Source organism: Mycothermus thermophilus, assembly GCF_041956435.1.
Source record: "Mycothermus thermophilus strain CBS 625.91 unplaced genomic scaffold VTJ04scaffold_7, whole genome shotgun sequence".
NCBI classification, from domain to species: Eukaryota; Fungi; Ascomycota; class Sordariomycetes; order Sordariales; family Chaetomiaceae; genus Mycothermus; species Mycothermus thermophilus.
The window spans coordinates 959,842-987,399 of record NW_027191433.1 but is presented as its reverse complement, the minus strand read 5'-3'; the positions used below and the strand labels follow the sequence as shown (position 1 = coordinate 987,399).

At 56.9% G+C, this 27,558-nt stretch overlaps 11 protein-coding genes across 11 annotated transcripts in view; 5 read left to right on the top strand and 6 right to left on the bottom strand.

Annotated features, from left to right (window-relative positions):
• VTJ04DRAFT_9892 (uncharacterized protein) overlaps positions 1-1,660 on the top strand; it is a gene marked incomplete at both ends in the record, with an annotated part of 2,634 nt that extends 974 nt beyond the window's left edge. Inside the window, 2 exons of the mRNA XM_069368488.1 lie at positions 240-358; positions 415-1,660. Of these exons, the coding sequence (XP_069214627.1) occupies positions 240-358; positions 415-1,660 (1,365 nt within the window). The remainder of the gene's footprint in view (positions 1-239; positions 359-414) is intronic.
• A 3,845-nt stretch (positions 1,661-5,505) lies between these two features.
• VTJ04DRAFT_9891 (uncharacterized protein) lies at positions 5,506-6,587 on the bottom strand (the record flags this gene model as incomplete). The annotated part of the gene is made up of 3 exons (XM_069368487.1): positions 5,506-5,729; positions 5,790-6,408; positions 6,462-6,587. The coding sequence occupies 3 exons, from the start codon at positions 6,585-6,587 to the stop codon at positions 5,506-5,508; spliced, it is 969 nt and encodes a 322-aa protein (XP_069214626.1).
• Positions 6,588-10,220: 3,633 nt separating this feature from the next.
• On the bottom strand, positions 10,221-11,810 carry VTJ04DRAFT_9890 (uncharacterized protein; the record flags this gene model as incomplete). Its single annotated transcript, XM_069368486.1, has 3 exons — positions 10,221-10,246; positions 10,308-11,670; positions 11,775-11,810. The coding sequence occupies 3 exons, from the start codon at positions 11,808-11,810 to the stop codon at positions 10,221-10,223; spliced, it is 1,425 nt and encodes a 474-aa protein (XP_069214625.1).
• Positions 11,811-13,427: 1,617 nt separating this feature from the next.
• VTJ04DRAFT_9889 (uncharacterized protein) lies at positions 13,428-14,193 on the top strand (the record flags this gene model as incomplete). Its single annotated transcript, XM_069368484.1, has 4 exons — positions 13,428-13,631; positions 13,703-13,874; positions 13,943-14,037; positions 14,110-14,193. The coding sequence occupies 4 exons, from the start codon at positions 13,428-13,430 to the stop codon at positions 14,191-14,193; spliced, it is 555 nt and encodes a 184-aa protein (XP_069214624.1).
• A 1,106-nt stretch (positions 14,194-15,299) lies between these two features.
• On the bottom strand, positions 15,300-16,053 carry VTJ04DRAFT_9888 (uncharacterized protein; the record flags this gene model as incomplete). The annotated part of the gene is made up of 3 exons (XM_069368483.1): positions 15,300-15,316; positions 15,387-15,749; positions 15,843-16,053. The coding sequence occupies 3 exons, from the start codon at positions 16,051-16,053 to the stop codon at positions 15,300-15,302; spliced, it is 591 nt and encodes a 196-aa protein (XP_069214623.1).
• A 1,148-nt stretch (positions 16,054-17,201) lies between these two features.
• On the top strand, positions 17,202-18,455 carry VTJ04DRAFT_9887 (uncharacterized protein; the record flags this gene model as incomplete). Its single annotated transcript, XM_069368482.1, has 2 exons — positions 17,202-17,387; positions 17,442-18,455. 2 exons carry the CDS (start codon positions 17,202-17,204, stop codon positions 18,453-18,455), a joined length of 1,200 nt encoding a protein of 399 aa, XP_069214622.1.
• Positions 18,456-19,005: 550 nt separating this feature from the next.
• On the top strand, positions 19,006-21,381 carry VTJ04DRAFT_9886 (uncharacterized protein; the record flags this gene model as incomplete). Its single annotated transcript, XM_069368481.1, has 3 exons — positions 19,006-19,523; positions 19,583-21,045; positions 21,110-21,381. The coding sequence occupies 3 exons, from the start codon at positions 19,006-19,008 to the stop codon at positions 21,379-21,381; spliced, it is 2,253 nt and encodes a 750-aa protein (XP_069214621.1).
• An 11-nt stretch (positions 21,382-21,392) lies between these two features.
• On the bottom strand, positions 21,393-21,740 carry VTJ04DRAFT_9885 (uncharacterized protein; the record flags this gene model as incomplete). Its single annotated transcript, XM_069368480.1, has 2 exons — positions 21,393-21,588; positions 21,658-21,740. 2 exons carry the CDS (start codon positions 21,738-21,740, stop codon positions 21,393-21,395), a joined length of 279 nt encoding a protein of 92 aa, XP_069214620.1.
• Positions 21,741-21,782: 42 nt separating this feature from the next.
• VTJ04DRAFT_9884 (uncharacterized protein) lies at positions 21,783-22,348 on the top strand (the record flags this gene model as incomplete). Its single annotated transcript, XM_069368479.1, has 2 exons — positions 21,783-21,821; positions 21,875-22,348. 2 exons carry the CDS (start codon positions 21,783-21,785, stop codon positions 22,346-22,348), a joined length of 513 nt encoding a protein of 170 aa, XP_069214619.1.
• A 310-nt stretch (positions 22,349-22,658) lies between these two features.
• VTJ04DRAFT_9883 (uncharacterized protein) lies at positions 22,659-26,798 on the bottom strand (the record flags this gene model as incomplete). Its single annotated transcript, XM_069368478.1, has 1 exon — positions 22,659-26,798. One exon carries the CDS (start codon positions 26,796-26,798, stop codon positions 22,659-22,661), a length of 4,140 nt encoding a protein of 1,379 aa, XP_069214618.1.
• Positions 26,799-26,863: 65 nt separating this feature from the next.
• VTJ04DRAFT_9882 (uncharacterized protein) lies at positions 26,864-27,374 on the bottom strand (the record flags this gene model as incomplete). Its single annotated transcript, XM_069368477.1, has 3 exons — positions 26,864-27,050; positions 27,135-27,243; positions 27,299-27,374. The coding sequence occupies 3 exons, from the start codon at positions 27,372-27,374 to the stop codon at positions 26,864-26,866; spliced, it is 372 nt and encodes a 123-aa protein (XP_069214617.1).
• Positions 27,375-27,558: the final 184 nt, after the last annotated feature.

The window sequence follows — 27,558 nt, the reverse complement described above, 5'->3', positions numbered from 1 at the left end:
TTGTTCTCTTGTGCTGGGGTGGGTTAGAAGTTGGTGATGCTGAGAGATTTGGGGCTGGGGATTGTAGTTTTCTGATGGGTTTGGTGTTCTGTTTACCCTTTCCTCTTTGCCTTACCGTGGCCCCCTTTTCCCTCCTGGTTTACCCCTTTCTTCAGGAGCAGGCATCTTCCGATATCTCTGCAGCTTTTGTCTACTTTTCACATCATTGCCATTACCACGATCATGCTAACCATGTTCAGAACGGCGGCCACTGCCAGCCCCTCGTCTACGGCGCCAACCCCGCCGTCGCCGCCTTCGAGCTCGAGGTGTTCAACTTTCTGCAAAAACTCGTCAAGGACGAAAACATTGACTGCGACTGGTCCGTTTTCTCTCTTCTACCCCAACCACGTTCGCTACCTACTAACCCATCCCCAGGATAACCCTCGCCGGCGGCGTGCACGCCTTTCTCTCCAAACCCATGTTCCAAGCCGCCGCCGCCGCCGCCGAGCAGCTCTCGCGCACCCATCCCGAACTCGCCGACAACCTGGAAATCGTCGGCCCTTCCCCTTCTCTCGCAGCCCTCCGCATCCCCACCGCCCAGGGCGCCATCGTCCAAAAGAAGGCCGCCTCCCTATGGCCGTACAAGCTCGTCACCGCCCTTTTGGCACGGCTGGTCGCCGCCTACCCGCCGCCGAGGTTCAATTTGCAGACCAACACCCCTGTAACCTCCCTCTCGCGCGTCGCGGATGTGGATGGAGGAGGAGACGGCGGGAGGTGGGTGCTGACGACCCCGCGCGGCAGCATCGTTGCGAGACAGGTGCTGTTGGCGACGAACGGGTATACCTCGCACCTCCTACCGGCAATGGCGGATTTGATCGTGCCGGTGAGGGGGCAGGTGGCGGCTTTGGTGCCGCCGAGGGAGCCGGAGGATGAGGAGGGAAAGGGGGTGGTGGGTTTGGGATATTCGTATGTTTTTGCTGCGGATCCGGAGGCAGAGGAGGAGTTGATGAGGGAGTATTCCGCCCCGACCAGCGGAGATGGAAATGGTACCACTGCTGCCGCCGCGCCGAGGGACGACTACCTCATCCAACGCCCTCTTCCCACCGGTGGGGAATTCATCTTTGGCGGCGGCCGGCGGTTCGAGCGCGACCTCGGCGTCGGGGAATGGCGCGATGACGAGGTCGAGGATAATGTAGCGCGGTATCTGAGACGGAATCTCAGCCCGCCGTTGGACATTAGCAGCAGCAGCAGCAGCAGCAGCAGCAGCAGCATCGGCGCCCCTGGCACCACCGTCGGAGATCAACCGCAGCAACAACAGCAACAACAGCTTGAGCTGAAAGCCACGCACGAATGGACGGGCATCATGGGCTACAGCCGCGACGGACACGCCTGGGTCGGGCCGGTGCCCGAGAGCCTGGGCGGCGGGGAGGGGTTGTTTGTCTGCGCCGGGTATACGGGACACGGGATGCCTGCCGCGGCGCTCTCGGCGAGGGCGGTGGTGCGGGGGATGAGGAAGGGTTGGAAGGGCGGGGAGAGAGTTGGACAGGCAGAGGAGGAGGAGAGGAAAGGGTTGCCGAAGGAGTTTGTGCTGAACGAGGAGCGTGTGAGGAGGGCGAGGGAGATGCCGAGGTTGACCGGGGGTTGGGAGGCGACGAATTTTGCGGATATTATTGGGGTTTAGGGGGGGAGATAGATGGGAAGGGGTTGGATGTAGATGGTTGTTGTTTGGCCGGGTTCAGGCGAAGTAGAAGGGTTCTGCTGGATATGGCTTTGACAAACGCAAGGTAAATGCGTACTTGATGAGTAGATTTCCATTTGACGTTGACAGCGTGAATTTTAGGTTGGGAGTAAGCATGGGAGATGTGTCTCTGCCTCCTCATGACAGCCCTTTCTGTCCCGTTGTCTAGGATACTAGGCAACGAACAGCCGCGCGGCTAGCTATCATGTTGTTGACAAGTCCAGGAGCTCGAAGTGACTTGGGTTTGCTCGGTCTGCTGTCGGTGTCAGCCTGGAGGTTACTGTGCTCTAACAACCTCAACTTTTCAGGCACCCGACTAACAGAAACAGAACCCGACAGCTTCATTCATGGTGCTGTTCCGTATATGTCGAAACTTGGCAGCCCTATGTACATTAGGTATGTTCTGACTAGTCGATGCCAGGATCGGAGATTTCTTGTACGTACAATTCTCCGACCCCTGTCCCAATTGGAGCCTATAGTAGGTATGTACGTACTCATGGTTCTCACCGTTTTAGGTATCTAGTAGGCAGGCAAATATGTTTCTTGCAGCTCTGATGGTGACATTGAGACCAAAAGTGGATGCCTGAGCGCCAGAGCTGGTGATAGCGAAGGCATCAAAGTATCTTGAGCCATCCACGTAAAACTCCAAGAGCCGGGAGGAGACGAACTTGTGCATATATGACTCGAGATTTCTCCAACCGTGTACATGATCCGAGAGGCAAGAGAGGGAGAAATTGGAGGGGCATGGCAGGATTCACGGCGTTGACAGGACAGGAAGGGAAAAAGATGGTATCATCAAGGGATCACGGCCTCGTCTCGACGAACCAAGTCACAGAGTTAAACGAACAACAACCTCGGATGGCGTTAACACAACCATACAAGGCCGATCATCAACCGGAGGGAACCCGACCATCTACATGCAAACGATTCTTGGTTACGAGGAAACGCAACAGAAGTTGGCTTAACAGAGCACGATGTTTCGGAATTATGGTCTCAACAGCTATGGTTGACTCATCAACAACTTCAGTTCGCTGTTCAACGCATTATCGGCTAACCATAAGACCAGCAGCATGACCGGCCGTCGAAGTCTCCAACGACCGATGGGAGCTTGCTTGTCATATATCAAGTTTGGATCCTGCCGCCACCGATACCGATGTCGTTGCCGGTTGAGATTGGGGGCCATAGCCCTATATTGACATTCCAACATGTTGACAGTGGGTTGTCTAGGAGGCTGATCCCAGTGGTTTGCTTCATATACTTTACGTCGGGGTTGCCTGTTTTGAATTAGACACGCAAAATGACAGACGTCGGGTCCGGCATATCGCCACCATCAACCACGAGTTCGTGAAGCAGGTCAGCATCCTGTCAGCCAGGTCGTTGCCGACGCGTTACGTTCCTCAAGGACAAACACCTTCATCACCCGACCACCAATATGCCCGCGGCGACTTTGTCGACCGAGGTAGAACCCTCGGTAATCATGGGTCAACTCAAGGCCGACTTTAACGCTGCACCATCCTTCACCCCGGCAACAACGACGATGCAGCGACAGGACCGACGACAAACAAAATGCTCGGTGGCGATCGATGTGTCGCTGCCTACGGGAAGTAAGCGTCAATAACACCACACGCCCCGGCACCCGGGCACAGGATCATCAATCTCACCTTGCATCTGTCCGATACACACCATACGACGACGACAACAACAACAACAACGAGTTTCACCCCCATCCCAGCCTCAAACACAAATTTACAAAACAACCCTCAAAAACTTTCATTACAAACTAGGCAATCACCAAAACAACCAAACAATTTCCATGAAATCTCGTTGCCTATCACCTCCTCCCAAACACAGCCTCCGCACAGTCCGCGCCGCAGCCGACGCCGCCCGCCGCCGCTCGGCTCCACTCCATCTCCGTGAAACCCCACTCAAACAAGGGACCCACCCCGACGACATGCCGAACCGAAACCGACTGCATGGTTCCGGCCGACCGGAGAGACGAGGGGGTACTCCGTAGCCTGGAAGGATGCGGAGGACCGACACCCTTGCACAAACCTATTCCTAGGTCTGAAGTAGTGCGGCAAAAATATTTAGCTCTCTAAAACCCCAAGTGCCGATGACGACTTGGGGGCCGTAACCTTTTTTAACGTCGAGAAAATCTCGCTGCCTTTTGGCAAGGCATTCTCGGACCTTCGAATCACACACCATCAACCATAGGACTATTGACGGCATCGGAATCGCACAGACAACATCCTACACTCCACATTCTACTCGACGACGACGGCAGTTACCCGAGTTTACTCCCCACGACACAGCCGAGCCGAGGAATCCCGATGGAGCTGCCGGGGAACTGGGAAGAGGGGGAAGTCACCAGCAAAACAGGTTCTCTTTTTTGGACAAGCAGGCCTCAAGACCTGGATCTACGACCGACGTCGAAAGCGAGACCGAGACAAATTTGGAACCGGGTCAGGTTGATGCAAGCACGCCCGGACGGGACGGTTAGCACAAACCCGGGGTCCTGGTGCTGCTACAACTTTCGGAGCGAGGGACAGATTTTCTAGCGTGTGACTGTCGCACAAGTCGGGAGGATCTGGAGGAGCATGTCTATCTGACCCTGGCAAATGCTTAGGGGCATTTTTTTTCCCCAACCAACATCCAGGATACGGTATGATGCAATATCGTATTGTACAGAACCGTTTTGGACCTGACCTACCTATGACGTTCCGGGTCAGTTGCAGAAAAGGAGTCGTGAAAGACAGCGAGCGGGATCCATTCTGAGGGTGTTTAGTAGTTTATTTACCGAACAACAGATGGTTAGGTTAGCTCTCGCAGTGCCCAAAGTCACTGCCGAATTAACTACCGGTAGGTACCTAAGCACGTACATGCTCGGGGGGCGAAGTCCTGCAAAATATCTCTCATATGTCTCGTGGTCAAAGACATTCGGCCATATACACAAGACCACTTTTTCAGAGTTTTCTTTTGGATCTTTCTACCTAGGTGCATACTGCCATTGTTCGTTGCTTGCGGCACGATGGTAATTTCGCGGCTTACGTCCTGAGCGGTTGTCCAGTTCGCGTATGCACAGATATGTATGGATATACGGAAAATTGATGAACAGTCATATGATGCGTATTTTCGTGCCAGGGTTAGCAAGCAGTGACGTTTTGTTGTTCATACATAAGTGTAATTCAATCCATACTTCCTCCATAAGGTGAATCCTCTCGGGCTCTAGGTTTGAGCTACAGAGGGCAGTACCAACCAGTTGGATCCCATCCGTACAGTGGCATTCTACTCCGTTGCTCCGTAGGATCTGGTAGCAGTCTGCAGCAGGCGGTGCTGCGCCGTTGGGGGCCGGAAGGAACCCTGCACGGCAGGGGTAAGCAAGCGACGTCATATCACACTGTGACAAACGAATGTACGGAGAATATTGAGCAAGCAGACCGAGGAGTATAGCAACAGATTGGTGATGATACATTCCAGATGCTAAAAACAAAAACACAATCGTAGTAGGTTTCGGACCGCATGGATCTATCTAGACAGGTCTATGCAAAACAAAACAAAGTCTATGACGTGACAGATGCAGAGATGCCAACGCCGGGTATGATGGGAAGGATGAGAACAGCAGAAACGGGCTATGATGTAGCACAGTGCATGGATATCCGAGGACAGAGCAACAATCTTACATGATAACATCCCCTCATAGCCAAGGACCGTGTTGTGAAACCGATGAGTGATGAGCAAGGAAAGAGAACAACACGAGATAGATGGCAAACACATAGACGGGCAAAAGCTCAAGAGAAATGGGGCAACCAAACGCTCTCCAGCCATCTCCGGAAGGTCAGCGGCTGGATGTTCCCAACATCGTTGAGGTTCGGCTGGCGCACATGGTACCGTCCATTGGCCGTCTGCAGCAGCCGCTGCAGGTAATACCACTGGGCCCAGTCGTTGTGCTGCCGGCAGAGTTCGGCCTGGGCTTCGACCTCCTGGTATTGGCGCTGGACGAGGGTGATGGGGACTGCGGAGGTGTTAGTGTCTGTGATTTTGTAACAAGCTCGAGAAAAAGAGGAATACTCACTCCCAAGGGTGCTCGAGCAAGTCTCAATCAGCTCCTGGATCGTCAACGAGTCGCCGCGCATGCGAAACTCCTTCGGCCAGCTGTCGATGCCGAGCTCGATGGCGGCCGTGATGAACTGGGCCACGTCGTACACGGACGTCAGCGAGATGCGGACCGATCGGCCGCTGGGACCGGTCGGGATGATCTCGGCGCGGGCTTCTTGGATGTTGATGAGGTAGTCGTCTGGGCCCTGGATACCGCTACCGGCTCCGATGCCGTACGTCTGCAGGCCGCCCGGACCGAACCGCTCCATGAAGATGCCGCACGAAAAGACGGTATAACGCAGCTGGTGCGACTTGGACTGGGACCACCCCTCGAGCAGCTGCAGGGCCGACTGGGAGCCGCGGTCCAGCGGGTCTTGGGTCGGGCGATGGCTGAGGTCGCCCTCGAACTCGGACGGGACAAAGACGCGCACGCGCGCTCGTCGTGCTGCGTCGATCAGGTTGAGCTGCTCGTTGCCCGCGATGGTGGAGATGACCAGGTCGACGCCTTGCAGCGTGTATCGAAGGCCCTCGACGTCGTCGTAGTCCACGACGGCGACCTGGCAGCCCGGGCAGTACTCCTCGATCTCGGGGTGAGGCTAGATTGGTTTGTTAGACGGGTATCGGCCACCTGGATAGAAGTGAACCTTACCGAGCGGGAGAGGATAAGCAAGGCGTGGGAGGTCTGGCTGATCTGTTGGGCGAGGATCTGGGCGAAGCCTCCGGCGCCCGCAATAGCAATTCTCATCATGGCAGGCTGCGAGGTCCTCTGCTTCATCTTGGGAAAGGAGAGATTAGCGGAGTGGTGGTGCGGGTGAGGCTATGAGAGAGCTATCAAGATCGCTGCTGAAGGTTGGATGAAGAAAGGGTCGAGAAAACGGGGCAGGTGAAGATTCTATATCCAAGTGATGTTGCTGATGATGCTGGAGATGTCGACGACTCTGGAACAGCGAGACCGTCGTGGCAAGGCTGATATATACGTCGTCGAGATATTCATGGTGGTGGGCGGTGATGTTATGTCTCGACGGCACAGTAACAAGGTTGCGTGAGGACTACCTTGCCTACCTACCTAGGTACCATCCATGGAGGCGCAGAGTGAGTAGTGTCACGGCTGTGATGGTGGTAAGTCGACGCCGACATGGTCCTCGCAGAGGTATTGGCGAGTTACCAAAATCAAGGATCGAAGGGTAGTCGTGCCCGGCGTAGTGTGTAAAGGTGTTGAAGCAGGTTACCATCGTAGGGAAAATCTTCAAGACGCGGGGCCGCTCCTTCGCGGCGGCACAGTGCCATGGCGTGTGCGTACTAGCTGCCCAAGCCCAGGGTTGGGGGTCGATATGGCTTGTATCGAGATGCATGCGGCACGGCGTCGCCGCATGATGTGCCCCCGCGTCCATGCTAGTGAGATCCTAGCAATGGGCCGGGCCGACACCAAGTCATACGCTTGTGAATCCCCCAGTGTCGGTGGGTTTAAGATAGTCCGAGGGCCTGGAGGATCGGTATGATCAACTAGTCCATCCCATGAGGCATACTGCTCTCGAAAAAGGGCACACTGTTTGGGCACTGACGGGACCGTCCATAGGACCTCCCCGATTATTCGGCAGAGTCCGGCCCTCAGGTACTCCCACTATCATCCACCACGGGAACTGCCAAGCCGGTCTTGAGTAACTCGCCGTTGAGGTGGGACCAGATCCAGAGATCCGGTGAGCCACGAGGCGCTGTGTGACATCTTCAGCCTCGTCTGCGTTGAAGCATACACTTAGGTGAGCGAGTATGTGGGTGGTGGGGGAACCGCAAGCACCCGCTTGACGTCCAAGATACAGTATCGAATATGCCTTGTCGCTACCTAAGGTGACTGTGTGGACAGGAGGCCGCAACTTGGACAGTGGCTATCACGAGGCTTCACGGTGTTGGCGAGGACTCCTATTCGGCTGGTTAGAGTCTCAACACCGCAAAACCAAGTCTAAAAGGCCCCCAAATACAAGGCAGCGATTTACTGGTTATGCCCAGTCATACCGCACATGGATGGTGTTCCAGCAGCCAGGTTAAGCTTGTCATGGCGTACGTATTCGGGATTCTGTGAAGACGGTAAGGCTGTGCCGAGTTCGGGAGCCGGGTTTTCTCGATGGCGGTTTGGCGCAGTGTAACCGAAGCCGGGCAGTGCCGAAGTTTGAAACAGGGCAACAATCCCATCTAGAATCCGCTAAGAAGTGTCGAGAGGTCTAGGCATACTCCATTCATGATACTCCATACCGCCAGTACAATGCTTGTAGTGAGAATCACAAATAGGCGAGTCCCTGACTCCGCAGACGAGGTGAGCTTCTGGGTGGGTTTTAATTACGTCTTTTGATTTGCAGAGAGGGACGAAGTGGAAGGATGGTAAAATGTTCAGTGCATCTCGTTCTTCCTTCCATCTATTGTTCCGGATGGCGGTTTCCATCACATTTTCCATGTGCTGATGCCCGGATAGCTAACCCGGAAGGCAGGAACCGGCCGCAACAATAGGTCGTACCTGCATCCGTGGGCGTGTACACTTCGTGACATGCTGCCTGATACTCCAGGTCACAAGATCTGCACCAGGCGGTCCGCTGCGGGAAGGAACAGGCCGGGCAGCCTCGAGGTTCCATTGCCGTGGGTCTGCCATCCTCCTGGGCTCTCTCCGATTACATGGAAAGGGTACCTGGAACCTCGAGTCCATGACGGTAACACCAACATCACGTAACGTACCGATACGGCCCGTGACGTCACTTTTACTCCCACAACCACAGCCATCACCCCCTGGCTTTCAACAAATCCCAGGACATCGATCAAGGCATCTCATGCCTCCCAATTATTCACTCCCCGTCAAAATCCCAAAATCCGAGTCCCTCGGGGCAACTACAACAATGTTGGCACCAAACAATGATTATCCGGCTTGCTATCCCATCCCGCCGCCCACTCCCCTCCCGCCGCATTCCGGGGGTGGCTGTGACCAGGTAGTCCTCATCATCTCAAGCAAATGTGTATGTACAGCCAGCAAGCTCCGCGCAACTGGGAGCACAAGAAATATGGCAGCCTAAAACCCATCGGCAGTTCGACCTCACTAGTCCTTCAACCACTTACATAGTAAGTCATGTATGTCGGCGAGCATATCACACAATCCTCTTCCCCCACCCCTTCATCCGGTGCGTTGGGTCCGATGCAGGTAGTCCAGAAAGCAAAATCCTTCATAGAACCGGGTGTGACGAGAGGAAGAAGAAGAGGAGTGCCGCCGAGAGACAACCCGTATACCGACCACTCGGTTCCCCGACCTAGTTCTCCTAGTATGCCTTTCACAAGGCTCCTGCGGCGGCGTGTGCGGGAGGTACCTATCGGTAGCACCATCACCACCCTCGTAGTTATCGCCATCAGGCAGAGAGTATCAGAATCGTTCTCGGACCCTCGTGACGTCATCAAGGGTAGGTAGGCAGGTAGGTGCCAAAGATAGGTAGAGAGTAAACAAAGACACGCAAACCGAACGACTCATTCAGCGACACAAGCTCCCAGCATACCTGCCTACCTACCTACCGAGACATACAAACTCGCATATGCACCCCGATCCTCAAGGATGAGGATGAGGACGGCAGATTACATCACATCACATCCCCTTCGCATAACTACCGTAGGTACTACAGCCCTAGGTAGGTAAGGGAGTGAGTTTGAATATCAACACCCCAACTACCTGACCTACCCGAGACAAAGTAGTGAGCCGGGCTCGACATACTCTGTAATCCTACTCCACCTACTACTACTGGAATTGCCTACACAATCTATTAAGGTACCTGTATGCCTTATTTCTAATGATAGATATTTGGCCGCCACCTAGGTAGGCATCAGACGTAATGGCGGAACCGCCACAGTCCGCCGGCGTGAGTAGGTAGAGGAGGTAGGATAACCCGGATATCGACGAACCACAATACCCAACAATCGAACACAAAAGTCGGCCCATGTCAAATCAACCACCGGCTCTAGAAAACAACCAAGCAAGACCACGGCAGGAACCGGGGAAGAACAGGTACACCGCCACCACCAACAACAGGACCAAGCCACGTCATGCCATTCACACCATCTCAACTCGAATTACACCATCTGACAGAAGCGAGCAGCTACGTACTTGACAGTTAATAGAGCCTTGCTTGTTTGTATCAAAGGCCAGGCCAGGGTTGGTGGGGAGGGGACCAACCCGACGCGGGAGGGTATTGTAGGTAGGTTTGTAGGTGATTTGGGTGCTTAGGTATTTCGTTGGGGCATCCGCGCGGGCCTGGTTCCAACTCAACGACCAAAGCCCAAGAAACTCCGTTGACTTTGTCCTTCCTGTTGCTGCTCATCTTCCTTTTCCTTCTTCCTCCTCCTGCTCCTCCCTCGATCAAGAGGCGAAAACCGGGTATCATGCGTATCATGCATTCAGCTTGACATAGTTACCTGTTTTCCGTTAGCAAGCCGACTTTCACCGACACAAATCCATGCTGCTGAAAACACCTACCAGGAAACTGTCCCGTCTTCCCCCCCAACCTGCCCGTCCACCACTCGTTCTCGTTATTCGTCCGCTGCACCACCTCGATCACGTCGCCCGCCCGGAAACTCAAATCGCCCTCGGCCTGCGCCGAAAAGTCGTACAGCGCCGTGACCGTCTCGACCTTGGGCGCCGCCAGCCGCAGCGGCTTCGGCTTGGGCGGCGGCGGTGGCTTGGCCTTTTTCGCGGCGACCGCTGCCAATGCCGCGGCCGAGGCGGCTGGTTTTGTCGCAGCCGCCGTAGAAGCAGCAGCGCCAAACGCGGGTTTCGTGGCGAGCGGGGTGTATGGCGGTGGCGGGTTGTTGTCGACGGCGACTTCTGTCTGGCGCTGCCAGCTCGGGCGGGTCGAGGAGACGGGCGGGGGAGCGGAGACTGGCGGTGGCAGTTTGGCATAGGCGGGCTTGGATGGCGGGGCCGATGATGAGGTTGCGTCTTCGTCGTCGTCGGCCGAGGGCCCGGCGGTGAGAAGGCCCGCCGTCTTGGGGCCCTCGATGGCGGCGGGCTTTTTCTGGTACTTGGGCGGACGGCGCTGGCCCGTGGTCTTGAAGCGGACGATGGACAGGGCCTCGGCGCGCTCCTGCACGTCGCCGCGCTTCTTGTGGAAGGCCTCCTCGATGTCCAGCGTCAGGTCGAAGTAGCCGATGTCTACCTGCTGCATGCGCTCGTGCAGAGTGTAAAAAATGTTGAGCTGCATATAGTAGAAGGACTGGAACAGGGGTTGAATAAACTCCCGTTCGAGCTCAAAGAGTTTCGGCAGCTCCTCCTTAAGCAGGTCGTTGTAGTAGTTGAAGTCTTGGGTCGACTGTTCGACTTCGTTTTCGGCCTTCCACATGGCCTTCTCGTCCTTAGCTGTCTTGTCCTTTTTCTCCTGTAGCTTCTTGAGGTTGGCGCGGTGGCGATCGTAGTCCAACTTCTTGTGCTCGCGCTTGGTGACTGTCTTCCGGATGACCTTGATGACGTCGAGGAGCTCGTTGGCGGGCTGGATGACGCGGGTCTCGATCATCTCGAGCTCCGGGGCCAGGGTCTCCTGCAGGTCCTTGACGATGCGCTCGTACTCTTCGCAGGCGCGAACGCCCTCGGGGCTGCCGTCGTCCTTCTGGGCGTTGGGGTCGGACATGCGCCCGCTTATGGGCTTGTAGATCTCCATCATGGCCTTGGAGAACTCGATCTGGTGGTTGAGCATGCCGTTGATGGCCTCGAAGTATTTTCGGCTCTCATCGTGCAGGCGTTTTGTTTCGGCCTCGAGGTCGGTAAAGCGGCGCTCCGAGTCGATGTAGATGGGGTCTTTGGTGTGCTCGCCAATGTTGAACTTGGCTTTTATTTGTTGAGGCGCCTGTAAGACGGTTCAGCTGCCGGTTAGCCGTGCTCTGAGATCGTGCTTTGGAAGTGTCCGTCGAGAAGGAGACTCGGGGGGGCTCATGTGGGGCGGCAACTCACCCTCGCAATCCCCTTTTGAAGCCCTCGGAGGCTCATTCTCGGGGATGTCTGGTGTTATACGGAGTAAATCGACCGGATGGGTTGTAGGAGAGACACTGAACGATGCAGGGCGTCGAAATCGCGTGGCCGGAAGGAGTTGGCGTGAGGAGAGAGGAGGATGTTGGGAGGAGGAGCCTTGTGGATGGAATCCGGTTCAAGGTTCAAGGTGACGCTGGGCTGAGTGAGGGCTGCGGGCTTCCTGAGTCGATGACGATGATGTCGGGGCGGTGCCGGCTTGCGGTCTTCTTGGCACCATGTGGCGCTCCTTGCCAAGACCAGCCTCCCGCTGAGTGGATGGGGCTGAGATGGGATCAGCCTTTGATGACAAACAAATGCAAACAAGTCAACGGCCAAGTTTGCTGTCAAAATCAGGTCTGAAACTCGAGTTGGACAAGGAACTTTCGACTTGTCAATTTCAGGGTCAGAGCCAGGGTTCAGAGTCTCACAATCTGAACTTTTTCGTTTCTCAGGGTTGTTGCGACCGTTGTACACAATTTATGAAAGAAGGGGATGATGGATGCCAAGCCTTTCTCTCCTGCCTTGGAACATGCCAACCCACAAAATTCACATGATGCACATCCCAACTTTGTCCACTTGTACTCCGTATCCTACTGTCAATGTCAGATCGGAAATCGCCAAACAATTGTGATGCTGACATTGTACACATTGGACATTGTTGAATATTCAATGGAATTTACATGTTCATCATTTTGAGATGCCCGGTGCATTCGCTTATCCGCAAAAGCAGAGACCCAGGTAATCCCGTTCGCTCACCCTCAGGCAGAGGCCGGGAAGGGGAGGATGAATTGAGCGAGAACGAGATCATCGGCACCGGGCTGAGCATTGACAAGGTGAAATATGTTCTGTTCAGTCATCAAGTGAGTTCTTGCCGATCTCAACATACCTGGTGGTGCCCATCTCCGACCCGCTTTTCCACATCCACAGCTGATGATACCTCAAGCCCGTATACGATGGCTGCTGGTTCTCTCTGCGATGGATTCTAGAATCTCCTTCTGGTAAACTGTTCGTCCGAGCCGTCATCCGGGCCGCTCTGCCCTTGCATTTCTTCAAAACTTTCTCGCCCGCATGCCGGTATACGTGGGCGATTCCCCTGATGAAAACCCTCGAGACCGATCGAGACCAAGGGGAAGATCTCGATCGCGGCAATTGACCCGCTGTCACAATATATCGGAATTGCCCCAAGTAACGGTCGCGCAGGACCCAAGACTTTGCATAGCCCTTCAGAACGGTCGGTTGCCGGCTTGGCGGCTTGAATACACCCATTGCTCATGCTTTCTCATCGACTGTCAGCGCAGCTATGACGTCGCTGAGATCTGTTAGTTCACACATAGCGGCATACGAGGTGGATGCACGCAAAACATAGCAGAACCAATCTAGAACTGGAAAAAATAGATTCCAAAGCTACGTAGGTGCTCATATCCCGAACATAGATGAGAATGTGTATAAAAGGGCTGTCCTCCTAAGCCTATTCTCTCTTCATTCACCAACACAAGCCCAGCATCCCTCAGATACACCACCTTAACTCGCAACCACTCCCACGTTCCTCAGACACAACACCTTACTCACAACTACCCTTACATCTCAACCTTCACCATGGTCTCCTTCACCATCCTCGCCCTCGCCACCGCGGCCGCCGCCAATGCTGTCCCAGCCGTGTGGGATGGCAGCTGCTACTATCCCAAGCCCGACATCGGCTTCGATCTCAACACCTACCTCGGCCGCTGGTACCAGGTTGCCGGCACCATCGCTCCCTACACGGCCAACTGCAAGTGCATCTTTGCCCAGTATGACCTCAACGTGAGTTGTCTTCATCAAGCCAAATCTACACGATCGATCCAACCTCTCTCTAACCACCCTTCCATGTTCAGGACGACGGCTCGGTCCAGGTAAACAACACCTGCCAGGCCGGCACGAGGGCCGTCAGCATCCTCGGCGCCGCCACGCCCGTCGATCCCAAGTACGGCGCCGCGGGCGTCTTCCAGGTGCAGTTCCCCGGCGAGCAGCCCCCGGGTTGCCCTGGGCCGAACTACATTGTGCAGGGTACGTTTTGAATATCTCGTGTGTTCACCTCGCCAAGGTCGACAAAGTTTTACTGACACCCCTGCCAGACTACACGGGCGAGTTCTCGCTGGTGCAATCCAACAACTTCTCGACTCTGTTCATCCTCAGCCGCGAGCAGCACCCCGGTCAGGAGAAGATTGAGGTGAGTTTTTTTGCCGGGAAACCAACCCCCTTGACTGGGTAAAGACTTGGATACTAATGATACATGACACAGGCCTGGATCGAGAGGGCTGGGCTCCTTGGAACGGACCTGAGCAACGTTGTCAAGACCGATCAGGAGGACTGCCTGTTTACCTAAAACAGTAGCAAACAAGTGGTCGATGGCCTGTTCCACTTGGACCTTCATGGGGAAATATGTGATTGGAATAGCGAGAACTACTCGGATTCAAAGCGTTGGAAATAGTACATTGATAATCATGCTGGTTGTATTAAAGCAGAGGTAGAATTTCTGGGTTGTCTAGATATATTTAGAGGTCAAAGACATCACGCTTATCCTGGTATCATGATTCAATCCCAAGCTCATTGAACCTGGGCGGAAACGTGAAACGTTGAGAGAGGATGCTGCAACGAGCGGCGACTATCATGACGAGTTGGAGCTGGGTGAGTTGGGATGGCGTTGAGATCCATCGGGCTGGTCTCCACGGAGCCAGTTGTGAATGGTCCTGGTTGGCGACAATGCAGGCCGTCCTGTCGGTGATGAGCGGCGATTATTATGGCGGTCTTGAGCAGGGCGTTGGGGGGTATGGGGCTGATCTTGAGTAGGTTGGTGTCCACGGAGCCAGCGTTGAATGGTGATGCTTGGTGACAAGGGAGGTCGTGGTGCGGGGGACGAGCGGGGACGATAATTGCGGACTGTAGCAGGAGGAGTGGAAAGCATGGAGTTGATATCGAGAAGACTGGTGTCAACGGAGCCAGTCACGTATGATGAAGCTTGGAGAGGAGAGAAGCCGTGGTGACGAGCGGGGCTGTCCTGTCGGGCTGAAGCCGGGAGAGTGGAGGCCATGGAGTTGATATCGGGTGGTCTGGTGCCCACGGATCCAGTCTCGTATGATGGTGTTTGGTGATGACGGAGGTGATTGCGGCGAGGGGGGCTAGAATGCCTGTCTGGAGCGCGGGGAGTGGAGGCCATGGCGTTGATATTGAGTGGGTTGGTATCCACGGAGCCCGTGTCGGATGATGCAGATGATGATGATGATGATGATGATGATGATGATGATGATGTTTCGTGACCCGTGAGCGCATTGGGGTCAGGACCGAACATCAATCCCCCCACACGCAAACCGAGAACGTTCACGATGGCTCGAGCATGTGAGAAGTCTCTCCGAATGAGCCACTCGTTGAAAGTGCCGAACAAGACCGCCGCTAATATGGATATGACCGTATGAAATACTATCACTTTCAGCATCAAGTTTCGGAGGGCCCTGTCACGATCCTTCAAGTTACAAGACATGCAACACACATCCCAAAATGTCAGTCCTAACAACAGCGCACCACAAATAAGGGCTTCGATAACAAATGCGAGCTCAAATTTCATATTCACGGTTCTGGGAAGCTTGTTAAGGTCATTGATATCAATGACGACGGACTCGTTGCTGGGGGGCGGACTGAACGACGGACTGAACGACAATGCCTTAGCGGCGGTGAGCGCGGTACTCCACGAGGCGACAACATCCTTGACAAGTTGGTCAATGGAGGACCTCTGCCCATCACTTGATTCGTAATGGTATTCTTGCCATTGCCCATGGCTGCGGCGGATGTTGTCGCGAATAGAATCCTCCAACAGGATGAGGATACCATCGGAAGGGGAAAATTCGCGGCGGCAGTGGATTTCGTCCTGAAAGTGGTCGCACACTCCTGTCCGACCCGTTAGAGGTTCATCAGCGTCTCTCTTAATAGTCTGGACAGACAGGAAGAGGAATATTAGATATAAGAAAACTGGGAACAAACCACCCAGACCAAAGTACCAAAACAGTGGTAGTTCATGAGGAACAAGTGGGGGCTTGGTCTCGTTATTGGCTCGGAGCGCTATGCTATGCACATCCTGGGCCAAGTCTTGGAGATGGCCGGACCTAAACAAGGCGGCCCAAGAGAAACTGGGCGAGAAGCAGCCGAAGAGGACAACCGCGTTGAGCGCCACAGTTGCTAGTTCGTTGTCCATGAGTATCTGAGGCATGGGCCCGAAAACAAGCTTCACTGTTTTACATACCCAAGACCGTGAGGCCAAAAAGAATCACTCTGGCATAGTCCAATCCCCGTTAAGGGGGCTCGACCTCGAACCACATGATGGTGGCATTGTTCAACAAATCGAAGGAACAAGTTGTCTACTTGACATCTGACGACCGAATGTCGTGGCGGGTCGAATGTTCCGTGGCCTTAAGGCCGAAGCAAAATGCAACTGCTAACTTGAGTCACGTAATGAGGAGTTTAAATAGGTATTCAACCCCAACACATAATGAGACCTCAAATTAAATACCTTAGCATGGCTGTGCTCCTATCTAGCCACGGTTGCCTTTCCCGGTTGCCTTTCACCGCTCATCACCATCTTCTGAAACTTTTTCGAGCCTTGCTTTTACTGATTGGATTTTGTTATTCACCATCAAAGCAGCCGTGGCTGATATGCGCCGTGGCCATTTGCCCAAAGGGCAAATTTGAGACTCTCTTATATGTTTGCCCAGGCATGCGGGGTCAAGCCACAGGGGGCTTTTTGTGCGTACTCGCATGAAGCTGAAGGCGTGGTTTGGATGTCAGCCGTCCTGTGCCTCCAGATTGTAGAAACAAGAACTCTGCGGTAGCAGGCAAACGGTTAAAACTAGCTGTTGAGGCAGCATGATTCTGCCCTGGCGTCATGGGGGTTGCCCAAGGCTATCCGCTCAAATTGGTACCGGACAGCAAGGAGGTGGGATCGTCTGCCTGACCCGTGCCCAAGAACAGTTGCGAAGAATTGTACATACATGTCGCTGTGCCTGGTTCACCAAAACTCTTGGATGCATGGTACATGTGCCGCCTTGCTCGTCAGCCCTGTGTTTCCTCATCCCGGAGTAAATATTGACTTGTTGAAACGGAGTTGATGTCAACATGAAGTCCCGAGCAACGCAACCTTGATCAAGGGTTAGGGTATGGTTCGTGCACGGGCCAGGTATACGCGGCCAGCAACAGCAACCTAAGTAGAGCAGAACGGAGCTTGCCGTCTCACTGTCCAACTCCAACATAAAACCTGGCATGGTGACATGATGTCCCCAATCCATTCTCTCACTTGCCAACTCCCATAATTCGTGGTCATCACCAGCTTCTCCGGTCACCGCCAGGATGAAGCCAATCATCGCAGTTCCCGCGACACTCGCGCTCGTTTACCGGGCCTGGTCCAAAAAGTCGCTGACCCCGGGAGGCATCGTCGCCGCTACTCTCACAGCCATTGCCCATGCCTACCATCCCTGGAACCTACCTTTTGTTCTCCTCGTTGTATTCTTCCTCGCTGGGACGCGGGCTACTCACGTATGTTACATCCCTCTTCCTCCCCACCAACTACCCACCTAACCCCCCGTTCAGGTCAAAGAAAACATCAAGGCTACCCTCACCCTCAAATCCCACGGCACCTCGGGCGGCGAGGGTCCCCGAACCCACGTGCAGGTGTTTGCCAACTCGCTGATGGCGTCCATTCTCTCGGTTCTGCATGCCTACCAGCTGCGGGCTCGCGAGCGGGCTCTCCTGGATGGCAACCCCCCGGCTGACAAGGGCAGCCTCTGCTTCGCCTGGGCCGGCGACCTGCTCGTGATCGGGATTATTGCAAACTACGCCTGCGTCGCGGCCGACACGTTCAGCTCTGAGTTGGGGATTTTGTCAAAGAGCGAGCCGCGGCTGATCACTAGCCTGGGGTTCCGCAAGGTGCCGCGGGGCACGAACGGCGGCGTCACCCTGACGGGCCTGGCGGCGGGGTTGTTGGGGAGCATCATCATCGTGACGGCCGCGATGCTGTTCCTGCCGCTCTGCACGGAGGCGACGGCTGGTAAGGTGGCGGGCGGCGCGCCGTGGTCCCCGGAGCAGAGGCGGGTGTTGATGCTCGGGCTGACGGTCTGGGGGTTGCTGGGCAGCGTGGTGGACAGCATCTTGGGTGGACTCTTTCAGCGCAGCGTCAAGGATGTGCGCAGCGGCAAGATTGTCGAGGGAGAGGGCGGCGAAAGGGTGCTGGTGTCCTCAGACGCCAAGACGCATCGTCCCGAAAGAGAGGTTGAGGTGGGCGCGGGCGTCAAGTCGGCGCTGCTGCATGGGGAGGGCTCCAAAGCTGTCGAGCAGACGGAACCGGACTCTGAGGATGTGGCAAAGAAGCTCCCAGGGATCGATCGCAAGGACAGATATAACCCGGGTAACCCGCACCGCAGGGCGAGTTTTGGGGATGAAAGGCCGTCGAGGGTGGTGGAGAGTGGGTGGGACTTGCTGGACAACAATGATGTGAATTTTCTGATGGCGTTTGGGATGAGTCTGGGAGCTATGGCGTTGGCGTCGTGGTATTGGGGAGTGCCTATGTCGTCGATAGTGCCGGGCTTGACAGTGCCAGCAGCTTGATGGGCTGCGGGAGCATCGAGGTGTCTTTTCTAGTCTTAGGTTTGTTAGACCACATAATTGATGGTTGTATTCTGGCTCCAAGGTTGTATATTCATGGTCTGTGATTCACATCCTTCTCATTATTTTCCATTGTTCACATGCCATTCCAACGTTTGTTCTAGTGATAGCTAGGTGCTAGCTCTTCCATCCAGGTGACCCCCACTGGGCTTGTGAGGGCCAGGCTGAGCCAAGACCCTCCCAGCCCGCCATCCTGGGACTAGGCGTCCAATCACAGTGGCCACAGTGGGTCATCCCCGCCGTCACACCCTCCAGACGCCGAGGGGCAGAGCGCATGTTCCCGGCTTCAAGTCTCACTTTGCCCCCACTCGGCACCGCTCACTCCAACATCATTCCCGGCCGCGGCAAGACACGGCGCATCCAAACCGACGGCGGCGATCCCATCATCATTGGGCAGACTCCCCGAAAAGGACTCCACAATCCCAAGGCTCAGAGTCCCGCAGTCTCCATTGAAACCCCATCCGCGAACAGGGAATCCTCATGAGCCACTACCATGGCCGGCAACCAAGCATTCGATGATGAGGAGTTGGCCATCTCCTTGTCCTCCTCTCAGATCCGTCGCAACCGACAACAGGGCAACAGTCAGCAAAGCGACCTCAACCAGACCGACCAGAATAATCAACGACAACAGCAGAGTCAACAACAACAATCCTATCAAGACCGAGGCCTGCCCCAGACCCCGCCACTCTCGTCCGGTTCCCTCGACGCCTCCGCCATGTCGTCGTCGTCGGGTCCTCCCGCCGCCCGCGGCGACGACGACCACCAGCAGCGCCATGCCGCGTCCCGCGACAAGTCGCGCGCCGAGCAGCGAATCGGCGCCTACAAAATCGTCAAGACGCTCGGCGAGGGTAGCTTCGGCAAGGTGAAGCTGGCCATCCACCGCAGCACCGGCCAAAAGGTGGCCCTCAAGATCATCTCACGCAAGAACTTGATCAGCCGCGACATGCAGGGCCGTGTCGAGCGCGAGATTGAGTACCTCCAGCTGCTGCGTCATCCGCATATCATCAAGCTGTAAGTAGTAAGCCTCGGATTGTACTCCAAAAGTCACAGCTCAGCTGACTTCCCCCCAGATACACCGTCATCAAGACCACCACCGAAATCATCATGGTGCTCGAATATGCCGGCGGCGAGCTCTTCGACTACATCGTCTCCCACGGCCGGATGCAGGAGAACGAGGCCCGCCGCTTCTTCCAGCAGATGCTCTGCGCCGTCGAGTACTGCCACCGCCACAAGATCGTCCATCGAGATCTGAAACCCGAGAACCTGCTCCTCGACGACAACCTCAATGTCAAGATTGCCGATTTCGGTCTGAGCAACATCATGACGGACGGCAACTTTCTCAAGACGAGCTGCGGCTCCCCCAACTACGCCGCCCCCGAAGTCATTGGCGGCAAGCTGTATGCCGGGCCCGAGGTGGACGTGTGGAGCTGCGGAGTTATTCTCTACGTCATGCTCGTCGGGCGTCTCCCGTTCGATCACGAGCACATCCCGACGCTGTTCGCAAAAATCGCCAAGGGCCACTACATGGTCCCGTCGTGGATGAGTCCCGGCGCCGCCAATCTCATTAAGAAGATGCTCGTCGTCAACCCCGTCCACCGCGCAACCATTGAGGACATCCGCCAGGACCCCTGGTTCCTCAAGGACCTTCCTCTCTACCTCCACCCGCCCGTCGAAGAGTTCCTCAACACGGGTGTCGACCCTAACAAGGCCATTCGCGTGAGCGACATTGCGCCGTACGCGCCGCCCCAGGAGCAGGAGAAGCTGCACAACGAAGTCACGGACAAGATCAGCAGGACCATGGGCTACGGCAAGCGCGACGTCGAGGAGGCCCTCGAAGCCGACGAGCCGTCCGCCATCAAGGACGCGTACATGATCGTTCGCGAGAACAAGCTCATGCAGAGCCTGGCCAGCGACGACGTGACTCCGGGTGCCCTCCCGGACCTCTCGTCGGGCCGCTCCGTCGCGTCGAGCGCCACGGGCACCGGGTCGTCATCGGTGCGGCCGCCCTACGTCAGCAAGGTCGGCGTCCTCCCCAGCAGCCTGACCATGTACCACCGGGCCTTCATGGAACGCGAGCGCGCGCTGGCCGAGGGCATCGAGGCGCCCCTGGACTACCCGCCGCCGGCTCCCGAGCCGGCCTCGCAGCCGCGCAGCTTGGCGGAGCAGGAGGAGAACAAGCGCCGGCTCAAGCCGCACTCGCGCAGCCTCGTCCGCCTGGACGACCGCCCGCAGGGCCTGACCCCGGTGAACCCCCCGAAGCGCGCCAAGCCAGTTAGGTGGCAGTTTGGCATCCGCTCGCGTAACACGCCGTGGGAGGCCTTGCTGTGCATCTACAAGGCGCTGCATAAGTTGGGCGCGGCGTGGTTGGTGGACGAGGATTACGATCCGGCGCAGCACGAGGACGGGGAGGATGGAGAGTATCATGGGAGGCACTCGAGGAGTCACAGCGCGGCGTCGGGGGTGGTGGATCCCACGGCGATATATAAGCTGCCGGCGGATCCGTGGAGGATAAGTGTCAGGTGGGAAACGCATAGTAGGTTGCCATCATCACCTTGCCCCTTTTTCTATCTAAACAAACTAACTCGCTTTCTTTCCAGAACTGCAAAAACGCTCCTCCGCCTCGGGTCTCGCCGAGTACGCCACGGCCCCGCCCAACGTGCACCACAACGGGCACGAGTACGAGGTGGTGGCGATGCGCATGGAGATTCAGATATACGAAATGGAGGCCAATGTGTACCTGGTCGACTTCAAGGTCGACGGCTACGAGACGCGCGACGGCCGCTTGCTCGAGGACAAGGAGGTCACCAGCCCGTTCCCCTTCCTCGACATGGCGGCCCGGCTGATCATGCAGCTGGCCGATGCGGATTAGGTGTGCCGTTGTTATGAGGTTTTGATGGCGGCGAGGGCGAGGAGAAAGAGGTGCGTGGCGCCGCGGTTTTGCGCGTGGGAGACGGGGAGGTGTGGTTGTAGCCGGTGAGTTTTTAGTTGCTCTACTTCTTCGGAGCCGGTCGTCTGGGGCGGGCTTCGTTGGACTGGGTGGTGGTTGTGTATTAGCGGGGAGGATGTGCGGCGTTGGCTGGGCTAGGCTTTCTGCTGTGGTTTGAGCGGTGGTGAGGGTTTTTATGCCACTATTATGGCTGGCTACCAGCGCCGGCAGACTTCGCAGATGATCGCTAGTCGACCGGGAGACGGGGTTGGCTGTATCTTTCGCGGTCGATTTATTTGCATTGGGCGTTATGGCCCATGATGATGCTCATGAATCAGCGAGCGATGCAACCGGCCACAGCGATAGATGGACGAGAGGCTGCAGTACGAAGTGCCCCCCAACTCTGACGTACCTGGGTACCTGATCTGATACTTAGAGACGGATATGGCAGCAACTTGCCAGTGACACGAGCGGCGGCCGCTCGCCCATCATCATCCTGGCGAGCGTAGAATTCATGGGCTTCTTTTACTGGCGGCCGGGCTTCTTCCGGGTTACGTATGGTGCTAATTCCGGAAGAGCGGACGAGGAAGGACGGGGTGGAAAGCGTTGCATGAGCTGGAACAAGCGTAGGCCGTTGTGGCAATCCATGATGGGTGGATTCAGTCAGTCATATGACATGTCTTCTTTTTTCAAACATTCATGGGATATGATGGGATGGGATGGGATACAAGCGTGTACTTTGTTAATAGAATGGGGGAAGGGTAATGGTGGTTGTTGGTATTGGGCGAGTCGAGTCTTGTGTGGAGTACTGCTACGGAGCGAGATGGGAATTGAGTTTGTGGGTTTTATATCACCGTGTTACAACAAAAGGAATCCGTCGATGCTGCCATCGTCAGTCCACCTGATATAGCGCCTCGGGCGTGCCACACACCAAGTATTGTATGTATGAGTAAGAAGAGGTGCTTTCCAGCTGGTTATGAAATGATATTTGTTTGATGGAAATACAAGCTACATAAAGACTAGGTAGATAAGGGATCAAGAGGAAATACTCGTTAATCATTTAAGAACAAGAGAAGAGCCCAAAACAGAGACAGAAAAAAAAATCATCCATCCCGACAACATCCCCCTTCGCCTCACTCCTTCACAACCCCCTAACTACTCAACCCCTAACATCCAACACAGCAACTCTCCTTACCTACCTGACTCGTACTCAGTACTACTCACGCCTGAAGCGCCAACTCCTCCCTCGCGGCATGCGACCCCTTCTTCCACGCGTGCTTCGCATCCACCTGCTGCCGCGTATCTCCCCCCGCCAGGGCCTTGGGCTCGCCTTCCTTCCCCCAGGCGCCGCCCCCGGGAGTCATGATGATGATGCGGTCGCCGGCCTGCATGGGCGCGCTGTTCTTTGCGCCGAGGTTGATGTACCTCTCTTCCCACTCTTCTTCTTCCTCAGTCTCCTGTCCAACAGTAGAAGAAACCCCGTCGTGCTCAAGCTGTAGCTTCTTCAGACTCCGCTCCCAACTCGCCTTCTTGACCTTCCTCACCCACAAATTCAGCCCGCACTGTCCCGGCTCGCCGCCGTGCATGCCGTACGGCCGATACACCCTGCGCTCGCTGAGGATGGACACCTGCAAGGGGATGCGGAACTCGATGTCCCTGACCACGCCATCACCACCACGATGCTGGCCCTTGCCGCCCGACCCGCGGCGGATGCTAAATTCCCGTAAGATGACCGGGTAGCGCCGCTCGAAAATCTCGGCGTCGGTAATCCGCGTGTTGGTCATGTGCACGTGCACGCCGTCGGTGCCCTCCCAGGTCGGGCCGGCGCCGGAGCCGCCGGCGATGGTTTCGTAGTAGCCAAAGCCGGGGACGGGTTTTTCACCTGAAGGGGCGCCGGTGGACGAGTTCCCGCCGAAGCCAAACGTGAGGTTGTTGCAATCCCCCTGACTCGCCGCGCACGCCTCGAAGGCGCGGAAGATGACGTCGGTGATGCGCTGCGAGGTGAGCACGTTGCCGCCGACGACGGCGGCGTTGTCGGACGGAGAAAGAAGCGATTTCGGCGGGATGAGCACCTTGATGGGCGCCAGGCAGCCCTGGTTGAGCGGGATGTCGTCCGAGATCATGCACCGCAGGGCGTAGATGATGGCCGAGTAGGTAATCGGTTCGGGCGCGTTGATGTTGCCGTACACTTCCGGGCCCGTGCCGGCGAAGTCGAACACGGCCTCCCCCTTGTCGCGGTCGATGGCGATGCGCAGGCGGATCGGGCTGCCGTCGTCCATGAAATCCTCGGCCGCCAGCTCGCGGCCCTGGAAGCGGTCATGCACGGTACGCAGGAGGTGGCGGACCTGCAGCTCGGCGTTGCGCTGGATCGCGAGCATGTAGAACTGGACGGTGGCCTCGCCGTACTCGGCCATCAACGCCTCGATCAGCGAGATGCCCTTCTTGTTGGCCGACACCTGGGCGCGCAGGTCGTTGGTGTTGTCGGCCAGGCACCGCGTGCCGCTGCAGCCCGGCTTGCGCGCGGGTTCTTCGTAAAAGAGCTCGACGACGCGGGCCTCGTTGAAGCGCCCCTCGGTCACCAGCTTCTCGCTCTTGATGGCCGCGCCCTCCTGCCACAGCTCGCGCGAGTGCGGCGGCATGCTGCCCGCCGTGATGCCGCCAATGTCGGCGTGGTGGGCGCGAGAGGCGGCGTAAAACATGATTTCGGTGCCGGCCTCGTTGAAGGCGGGCGAGATGAGGGTCACGTCGGGCAGGTGGGTGCCGCCGTAGGACGGGTGGTTGGTGATGATGACGTCGCCCTTGCGAAGCTTGCCCTTCCAGATCTCGGCCTGCCGCCGGACGCACGTCGACATGGAACCCAGATGCACGGGGAGATGCGGCGCGTTGGCCACGAGCCCGCCCGAAGCGTCGAAGATGGCGCACGAGAAGTCGAGACGCTCCTTGACGTTGGTGCTGACGCTGGTCTTTTGCAGGGCGCGGCCCATCTGCTCGGCGATGGCCATGAAGCGGTGGCTGAAGATGCTGAGCATGATGGGGTCGACTTCGCGGGTCTGTTGCTCGGCCTCGTCCTTGGAGGAAGAAGTCTCCGACGCGACGTCGATGACGACGTGAGTCTTGAGCACGAGCGCCGTGGCGTTGGGCGTCACCACGATGGTCTGGGTGCCGTCGGCGAGCATGGCCGGACCGCGGATAACATCGCCAACCGTAAGGTCGCCGAGCTTGAAGACGGGCGTCTCGCGACGGCCGCCCTCGAAGTAGACGTTGGCCGTCGAGTGCTTCTTCGCTGCCACGTCAACCTCCCGACGAACCACCACCGCCAGCTGCTCGTCAACGCTCTTCTCCTCGTAGCGGAAGCTCTTGCCAATGCCGCGGACGCGCACGTCATCCACAATAATGTCGCGGCCGTCCAACGTAAACCCGAACTCGTAGCGGTGGTGGTCGACAAACGCGGCGCCGTAGTCCCAGTCGTCGGGCTTGACGATCATCAGCGCCGACTCGGTCCCGCGATACCGCATGTTGAGGTACTCCTCAAACACCATATCGCCGTCCTCAAACCCCTGTTCGCGCAGCGCCTGGCGCGACCTCTCCTTGAGCGCCTCGAGCTTGCGCTTCAGCCCGTCAACCACCTCGGGCGCGGTGCTCCAGACGGCCGACTCAGGCTCCTGGCGCTCGTCAACCACATCCGCCAGCGCCATGCCGTACGCCGACAGCACGGACGAGTAGCGATGGATCAAGATCTGCTTGATGCCCAGCGCCTCGGCGATGGCGACGGCGTGCTGCCCGCCCGCGCCGCCAAACGTCGCCAGGCGGTGCTTGGACACGTCGTGGCCTTTCGCCTCGGTGATACTGCGGATCGGCCGGGTCATGGCCTCGTTGGCCACCTTGAGGAACCCGTACGCGACCTCGTCCACATCCAGCTCCTTGCCCGTCTCGCGAGCGATCTGGTCCGCCAGCGCCTGGAGCACGCGCCGGCTGGCATCGGGGTCCAACCCCTCGTTTTCTTTTGGTCCAAAAATCTTGGGGAAGAAATCCGGCAACAGCCTGCCCAAAACCAAATTCGCATCCGTCACGGTCGCGGGCCCTCCCTTTCTGTAGCACGCCGGACCGGGATGAGCGCCGGCCGACTCCGGCCCCACGACGAACAGGCCGTTGCGGAAGAAGAGCATAGACCCGCCGCCGGCAGCGACGGTGTTGATGTCGAGCTGGGGGCTCTGAATGGTGACGCCGGCCGTGGTGGTCTCGAAGGTGTGGTCGTAGCGGCCCTCGCCGTAGCGCGACACGTCGGTGCTGGTGCCGCCCATGTCGAAGCCGATGACGGGGATCCGCGTCTTGTCGTCCCACGAGGTCATGGCGTAGCCGACCACGCCGCCGGCCGGTCCGGAGAGGATGGCGCGCAGCCCCGTGAACCGGTCCACGTCCACCAGCCCACCGTCGCTCTGCATAAACTCGCACCTGGCCCCCTTGGGTGCCTCCCCGCCATCCGACGACGAGGACAACACGCTCTTCGTCCCCAACCTCCCGCCCGCAAACCCCTTCTGAAACCCCTCAATATACCGCTTAATCGTCGGCGTCAAATACGCATCCGCACACACCGACGTCGCCCTGGGGACCAACTTAATCATGGGCATCAACTCATGACTCAACGAAACATGCTCGAACCCAACTTCCCTCGCCACCTCGCCAACCAACCGCTCATGATCCGGGAACGTATACCCGTGCATCAAGCAAACCGCCACGCTCCGAATCCCCTGGTCAAACACCTCCTTCAACTTCTCCCTCACCTCCTCCCTGCTCAACCTCTTCAAAATCCGAACCGCCTCCCCGCTGGTCCCCATCACCACCTCCGCCGTCCTCGCCTCCTCCGTACCCACCTTCACATCCACCCTCGTCACCTTCCGCTCCGGATCCTCCGCATAATCCTCCAGCGTCACCCGCTCCTCCACCTCCACCACAGCCTTATACAACACCTCCGGCTTCCGAATCGCCAGATCAAAAATCTCGGGCCGACTCTGATTCCCAATGACCAAGCAATCCCGAAACCCTTTCGTCACCACCAACGCCATCTTCTCGCCTTTCCGTTCCAACAACGCGTTGGTCGCGACGGTGGTGCCCATGCGGATCGAGTCGATCAGGCTCGTGTCGAGCGGCTCGCCGCGCGGGATCTCGCGCCCGGAGAAATGCGACACGATCCGCCGGATGCCTTCGAGCGGCGCGTCGGCGTAGTTGGCCGGGTCTTCGGACAGGAGCTTGATCACGACGTCGTCGCGCCCGGGACAGGTGCCGACGCAGTCGGTGAAGGTGCCGCCGCGGTCGATGGCGATGCGGATGCCCCGCGGGGGTTGGGTGGCGGGGGCAGCCATTGTGGGTGTGTTTGTTGGTTCTGGGAGGAGTATCTAGGTAGAGAGGAGCTGGATGACTAAGGTGTTTAGTTAGATATCCCCTGGCAGGTATTGACGGGATAGGAGGTGGTAAGGTTGTTGGCAATGTGGTGTGGTGGAGCAGGAGTAAGTTGCGTTGTTTGTTTGCTGATGCTAGTCGTCAGGGGTACTCTGTAGTTCCAAACGGGTGCGAGAAACCGTAAGAAGCCGACTAGACGGACCTCAACTCTGAATCTTGAGCAGATAGTCAGCATCAGTGACAACAACAACCTCACATCTCACCTCCCGAGTCAAATCAAGTTACCTAGTAGTCCTCACCTCAAAACAACCTCAAGCAACTTCTGTCCCAGTTCCCTCTCTTGTCCCTTTTTCTCTCTCTTCACACTTTTGAAACCTTCCAATCTCGAGTAAACACCCCAGACCGAGGCTATGAAGAAACACACTCCAACAAATCAGAGGTTTGTTGTACAAGTGTGTTGTACCATGTGGTGGGACAGAATTCCAAGAAAGAGCCGGACCGAAGGCCGGAGACACTGGATCTACCGTAGGATATGTCATCAGACGAGCGGGGGGAAGAGGGGCCGTGGAGCTCCGAGCCTTGTGCCCCGCTCTCGGCCGCGTGGGTTCCGTCACTCGCCCGGTTGCCCTGCAGATAAAGTCCTGTTCCTACCTAGGTAGGTCTTGGGAGGTGACCAAGGAGTAGTACATAGATTTGCGCATACATACACCAGCTTTTGCAACA